This window comes from Chanodichthys erythropterus, chromosome 12, assembly GCF_024489055.1.
Source record: "Chanodichthys erythropterus isolate Z2021 chromosome 12, ASM2448905v1, whole genome shotgun sequence".
Classification (NCBI taxonomy): domain Eukaryota; kingdom Metazoa; phylum Chordata; class Actinopteri; order Cypriniformes; family Xenocyprididae; genus Chanodichthys; species Chanodichthys erythropterus.
Window position 1 is genome coordinate 28,533,109 of NC_090232.1, and position 7,428 is coordinate 28,540,536.

The 7,428-nt window shown below is 40.0% G+C and overlaps 1 protein-coding gene across 1 annotated transcript; it reads right to left on the reverse strand.

Annotated features, from left to right (window-relative positions):
• Window positions 1-5,359: 5,359 nt before the first annotated feature.
• On the reverse strand, window positions 5,360-7,053 carry LOC137032337 (uncharacterized). The gene has a single exon (XM_067404090.1). The coding sequence runs from the start codon at window positions 7,019-7,021 to the stop codon at window positions 5,360-5,362; it is 1,662 nt and encodes a 553-aa protein (XP_067260191.1). The 5' UTR covers window positions 7,022-7,053.
• Between the last annotated feature and the right edge of the window lie 375 nt (window positions 7,054-7,428).

Genomic DNA, 7,428 nt, shown 5'->3' on the forward strand with positions numbered 1-7,428 from the left:
GAGGGGGAAAACGGACTAGAACTTAAACTTGACTCGACTAGACTAGATTTGACGACACACAAGGAGAAATACGACAACGAACCAGCACAGGACTGCAAACACAAGGAGAATAAATAGGAGAGCAAATAAGGCAGGTAACGAGGGAGGACAGGTGGGGCAAAGCAACCAATAATCAGGTAATGAGGTGGGAGGGGTCAAGACAATAGACATGAGAGCACATGGCACAAAGAAACACATGACAAGCCATGTGCTCACAACAAACAAAACAAAGACACAAGCACATGGCCAATGAAGACAAATCACAAGCCATGTGCTTACACAAGACGAGACACGAACATGTGACTATGAAAACTCATAAGCCACGTGTTCACACAAAACAACATGAGAGCACGCAGCCCGTGAAACACAGACTGCGTGCTACACAACACAACAACACAACATGAATCACGCAGCAGGTGGAAATCACCGCGTGCAACACAAAACATGAGACAAGAGCGCACGGCAAGTGAAAGTACACACAAACTCTGTGCTCACAATAAAGACAGGACTGGAAGTGCGAGTGTCCGAATCCCGACACGAAACCGAAACCAAACTAGACATGAGTGCCGGGATCTGAACGCCACGCTCCCAACATGAAACAAGGCACGCAGACAAGAGAGCGCACGGATCGAGAACACTCGAGACCGTACGCTCACACAAAAACACGACAAGAACGGGAGTGTCAGAGCTCTGTCAAAAAACAAGAAATAAACTAGACAGAAGTGACAGAACCCTGACATCAAGTACCTCCTACCTACAGTTGGATTCTGCGGACATATAAATATAATTATTTTTTATTTTTTTTAATTGCAAACTGGGTTATACTTGTGTTGATAATCAGAGGCTCTACAAGCTCACCCAAATCTCACTAAATCCTTCAGATTAGTCAGATGACAAACTTCCTCCCATTTTTAAAATTATAATTCAGTCAACAATCTTCCATGATTGTTCTTTATTATCAAGGTGAGAGTCCTTGGCTGATGCCCCGAAATATTGGAAGTAATCATCTGACTCAATATTAATTTTAATAAAAAAATAAATATTTAAGACCATAAATCACTGCATTTGTGGTGCCCTCATGTGAGGCTAATCCAAAACCACTACAATTTTTAGAACAGAGCAGAGCACCATCATTATTATAATACAATGTAAGTGATGCAAGCACTTTATACTGTACACCGTGTTGTACACCAGCAGAAGTCTTGCAGAAGATTAGCGTCATGCAAATTAGTTGAATCATTGGAAAAATGAATCGTTGAGTGAATCCTTTGGGAGTCATTGAGTAAATAAGGTAAAAATAAATGCACATTATAAGACAATGAAAGTGTTTGTTGAACTTGCATGCTTGTAAACCTGTTGTTGGGGAATCCCAAAACAAAAATAGGAACCTGTCAAATGCCATAATAGGGGCACTTTAAAGGGGGATTCTTGCACCATACACAAAATATCCTCAATTTGTTTCTGTATGAGCCTTTAATGTTTAATATTTTTCTTGAACTGAATGTTCTCCCCAAAGAGTGAACTTCAGCATTCGACCACTGCCCTGCATGTTCCTCCATGTTTCCTGCTTGGTTGTCATTTACCACTTTTTTGCAATCCTTTAAGATCAATACAAATCACTCTGTGCAACATGGATCCGTTGAACTTCAGCACGACATGCATGTAGACTGTACAATAATGACACCCATTGACTCGTAGGCTACGATGCAAGTTTCTATAGGAGAATAAAACGTCATCAGCATGCGCTAGTGGTAAACAAAAATACCATGTTGAATCACACTTTGGCAGTTGTAGATTTTATGTGTGCTGAAAATAAAAAAAGGAAGCAGCAAAATAAGAAGGGAAAAGAGCTTGAGGTAAACAAGTTTAAATTTTAGTGCCATGTTGTGTTGATTTAGTGTCACATTTTTATTGGCTGGTCAGTAGACGTAGGTCGTTGCAGCAAACTCAACTCAACTCAGCTTTATTTATATAGCACCAATAAAAACAACAATTGTTGACCAGGGTGCTGTACAGTATGACAACTAACATAATATACACCATAAATTACAGCGCAGAACAAACCAAAAAACACACAGCACACATAAATTATAAATTAAAAGCCATAGAAAAAAGATGGGTTTTGATTTTGTTTTAAACTCATGTAGTGTAGAGGCAGTTCTAATAAAAACAGGCAAACTATTCCAGAGTTTTGGTGCAGCAACAGCAAAGGCTCGGTCTCCTCTTGACTTCAGTCTAGGAACGTTTAACTGTCTCTGGTTGGACGACCTAAGAGACCTTCCAGGATTATGAACAGATAGTACATCGGAGATATATACTGGAGCTAGACCATTCAGAGCTTTAAAAACCAGCAACAAAACTTTAAAATCAATTATGTAACGAATTGATATGCTCCCATTTGCACACACCAGTAAGGAGCCTAGCAGCAGCGATCTGTACCATTTGTAGACGGTTAAGAGATGCTTGGTTAATACCCATATAAAGGGAATTACAATAATCAAGCCTTGTTGAAATAAAAGCATGGGTGACCCTTTCAAAGTCCTTAAAAGATAGAAATGGTTTTACTTTGGCTAAGAATCTAAGATGGAAAAAACACCCAAATTCTTCACTAGTGGTTTCACACATGAAGACAGTTTACCAAAATTTAGACAAGGGGAGGTAGCAGATTCTGAGGATTCAAAGACTATAATCTCTGTTTTGCTTTCATTGAGGTGAAGGAAATTTAAGGACATCCAGGCCTTAAAATCTGCTAAACAAGCAACCACAGTATCCCAACCCTGATGATCAGATCCCAGGGGCAGATAAATGTGGGTATTATCAGCGTAACAGTGGAAGGAGACACCGTGTTTCTTAAAAATTAACCCCAAGGGAAGCATATACAAGGAAAATAAAATCGGTGCGAGAATGGAACCTTGGGGGACACCACACACAAGAGGAGCTGCATCCGAAGTAAATTCACCAATACCAACGGAGAACCTACTGTTATTAAAATAGGATTGAAACCATTTAAGGGCATTACCCTGAATACCCACCCAGTGCTCCAAACGAGAGAGCAGAACAGAGTGGTCAATAGTATTGAATGCCGCACTTAGGTCTAACAGCACTAACACAGCAGATTTGCCAGAGTCAAGAGTCAATAAAATGTCGTTAAGAACTTTAACCAGAGCCGTTTCTGTAGAATGTTTTTTTTTTTCTTAAAACCTGATTGAAACATATTATTATTAAACAGAAAGCTCTCCAGTTGGTGCAGAACAATTTTTTCTAAAATTTTAGACATACAAGAAAGATTTGGTACTGGCCTAAAATTAGTCAGCACTGTCGGGTCTAAACTAGGCTTTTTGAGAAGTGGATGGACAATGGCATGCTTCATATCATCTGGAACCATAGCTGTTTCGAGACAGCGGTTCACAATCTTTAAAACAGTAGGCCCAATCACCTCAAAGGCTTGTTTAAAAAAGGGGGAAGGACATCATGAGGGGATCCAGAAAGTTTAAGCTGGCTTACAATATCTTGTAAAGCCGGCAGAGTTACACGCTCAAACTAATTCAGGATACTGGTACAGGATGGGGGAACAGAAGGATCATGACAAGAAAAGGGGATATTTAGCCTAATATCTCTTATTGTACGGGACATGTGAATGTCTTTTAGTTTATTCCACAAGTTTTGACGCGTTTCTTCTTGTCTTGTATTCACCACACGAAGTCCATAGTTTCCGTTATCATGGTTTATTCTTCCAAGTCAATAAAGAATCATATTTCTCAAATACAGCATAATCCTCTTGCTCAGAGATGTCTTCTCTCAACAACTTATTTGTAAAGATACTATACTTATGAGCCAATTTATGCTATATGTCAATTATATAACGGTCAAAAGCTTTGTGTTCTCACACCGCTCGTCTGAACTTATTGCATGTGCGTCAATATCTCTTTGCGTGCCCTAACAAAAATGACGTCACTGAACATGCGCAGTAAGAACACATATAAACCAAATAAATATATTCAACAATAAATCACTTATTAACCAAAACAATTATTGTACCAAATTTACATAATAAAAATGTGAAAATATAAAATTGTGAAATATGAAATATGGCTCTTACATTTCCGGCCCCTAATTGACAGGCATGCAGACTGACAATTACCTTTTTAACAAACACAATAGAGCCATGCTGCTTTAATATTGCTATACATCACTTTAAAGACCTTAAGTGTCCATTATTTGTTTTTTGAAATGTCCATATTTTTATATGGCAGAGAAACACTCCTTAATATCTGAGGTTAACAGTTAACAGTCCATTTCACAGATAAGGCACAACTTGTCAATAGGCCTTTCCAAGGTATTGGTCTTAGTTTTAACCAACACACGTCTTACCAGTCCTTTTTTATCTGGAAACACTTTTATGATTCTTCCAAAGACCCATGAATTTCTAGGGGAAGAGTCATCTATTATCAGGACTACATCTCCAATTGAAAGGTTTTTCTTTACTTGAGTCCATTTTTGACGCTCTTGGAGCAAAGGTAAATATTCACGCACCCAACGCTTCCAGAACAGGTCAGAAAGATATTGAATTTGTTTCCACTTGCGACGTGCATATATGTCTTCTTTTTTGAAAAGTCCAGGAGGTAAGGCTGGTTGCCTTTTCATTAATAATAGGTGATTAGGTGTCAAGGGTTCCAGATCTGTGGGATCATCTGTTGTAAGGGTAAGTGGTCTGTCGTTTATTATTGCTTCCACTTCGCACAGGAATGTATGCAAGCTTTCATCAGTAAGTGTTTGTTCTTTTAGGACAGATCTCAGGATTTTTCTTACCGACCTTATCTGCCTTTCCCTCACTCCTCCAAAATGAGATCCTGAGGGTGGGTTGAACATCCACTGTATTCCCTTTTGCATGAGAGTGCTTTCCATTTTTGATTGGTTCCACTGTTGAATGGCTTTGCGCAGTTCAATCTCAGCACCTACGAAATTTGAACCATTGTCGCTTCTCATGATTGACACCTGACCCCTCCTGCACACAAACGTCTGATTGCATTTAAACACGAGTCTGTGTCCAGTGTATGTGCAACCTCAATATGCACAGCTCAAGTTGTCAGGCAGGTGAACAATACCCCATACCTTTTAACTTTACTTCTGCCTTGTTTGACCTCAAATGGTCCAAAGTAGTCAACCCCGACATTGGTGAAGGGTGGTTGACCTGGCATTACTCTGTCGAGTGGCAGCTTTGACATTTTCTGCTCTGAAGCCTTTGCTCTAATCTTTCTACAGGTCACACATCTGGAAAGAAACTTCCTAATAATGGAGTTTGCAGAAGGCAGCCAAAATCTTAATCTCTTAAAAGTAAAGTTGTGACATGTGAGTCTTTGGGTATAATGATGGGATGCTTTACACACTCAGGCATTGCAGATCTTCCGAGACGACCTCCAACTCTCAACAATCCATCCTGAAATATTGGATCCATTTTAGAAAGGCAACTGTTCTTTTTAACAGATTGATTACCTTTTTGCAACATGGACATTTCTTCTTTGAATCTTTGATTTTGAGTGAACTTGATGATCTCATTTTCAGCCCTTGTTAAGTCCTGCATTGTTAGAGCTCTGCAGTTCTGTGCTGTGAAATTTGTGTCACAACTCTGAACTTTTCTGTTTTTGGCTGTTACTTGATTGCTGCGCTGCATAATCATGTCTTTAAAACGAAGGATCCATGCCACAGCTCTCTTTAATTTGTACCAATCTGAGTAATAAGTGATCAATTTGTTCACAGTATCTGTGCCATCCACTGCACACACAAGATTTACTGAGGCTGAGTGTTTAACCTCACTGTCATCCACATTTGTTGACAGGTCATGATTTGTCTCAGGCCACTTGCTTTCTGGTTCTTTGAGAAAAGAAGGACCATGGATCCAGCTCACATTTTTCATGAACCTTTCACAAGTAAGTCCCCTGGATGCACAATCAGCTGGGTTCATTGAGGTATTGATGTACCTCCACTGTTGTGGTTTGGTTGACTCTCGTATAATGGCAATTCTGTTAGCGACAAATGTTTTGAAACGTAGACCTTCACTGTCAATATATCTCAAAACAGTGGTGCTGTCAGTCCAAAACACAGATTCATTCAACTCTAGTTCCAGTTCATCTTTCAGCATCTTGTCTGTTTTTACAGCAACAACGGCAGCAGTCAGCTCCATACGTGGAATGGTGGTCTGCTTCAATGGCGCCACGCGAGACTTCCCCATCATGAAGGCGCAATGTGTGAGTCCATCAGCATTTAACAATCTGAGGTATGAGACAACTCCATATCCAACCTCGCTAGCGTCTGAGAAGTGATGTAGTTGTGCAGAAGTGGAAACTCCAAAGTCAACTGGTTTTATACACCTTGGTACACTGAAGTCAGCCAAATGATTTAGCCCATGTAACCAGGTAATCCACTTTTCTGCACTCTGTTCTGGAATGTCATCATCCCATGCAAGTTTTTCTCTGCACAATTGCTGCATTAGAATCTTTGATGGCAATATTACCGGTGCGAGAAAGCCCAAAGGGTCGTAGATGGAGCTTGTGACTGACAGGATTCCTCTTCTAGTTACAGGTTTTTCTTTCAAATTGACCTTGAATTTGAACACATCTGAGTTTACACACCATAACACCCCTAATGCTCTTTCTGCAGGAAGTGCATCTTTGCTCAAATCCAAGTCTCTTACATCTGCAACTCTTTCACTTTCTGGAACAGAGGCCAACAATGCACGACTGTTGCTTGCCCATTTGGTAAGATGAAATCCTCCACTCGCACAAAGTTTTGTGAGATTATTGCGCAAAGCAACTGCTTGAGCAGAGGTTGAAACAGACTTTAAACAATCATCTACATAAAAGTTCTTGAGAACTGTGTTGACTGCTTCGACAGATGACTTGCTACGATTTTCTTCTGCTGTTTTCCTAAGGGCAAAATTAGCTACAATTGGAGATGACTTTGCTCCAAAGAGATGGACAACCATCTTGTACTCATCCAAGTTCTGATTTACATCACCATCTGGCCACCATAGAAAGCGGAGCATGTCACTGTCTTTTTCAGGTACTCTCACCTGGTAGTACATAGCTTCAATATCGGCAATCATGGCAACTGACTCCTGTCTGAAGCGAGTGAGCACTCCAATGTAAGGGTGGAACTCCTACAGGGGTTCAGGCTGTAAGGTTTGCCGAGCGACTAAAGAAACTTCATCAGTAAGATGTTAGAATACTGTACATTTCTTGTCTATTACCACCCACTGCAACTTATACCAACGACGGAAATAGGCGCAGTTATAATAGCAAAATATGTGGGAGAGCGTTGCTATAGTGTGACAAAATTGTATTGCAATAGGGAGTACATTAATGTTACTAAATCAAAACTAGTTAGCACATC

Excerpts from the sequence above, each read along its gene's own strand:
- LOC137032337 (XM_067404090.1), bottom strand. The coding sequence starts at position 7,021 with ATGGTTGTCCATCTCTTTGGAGCAAAGTCATCTCCAATTGTAGCTAAT.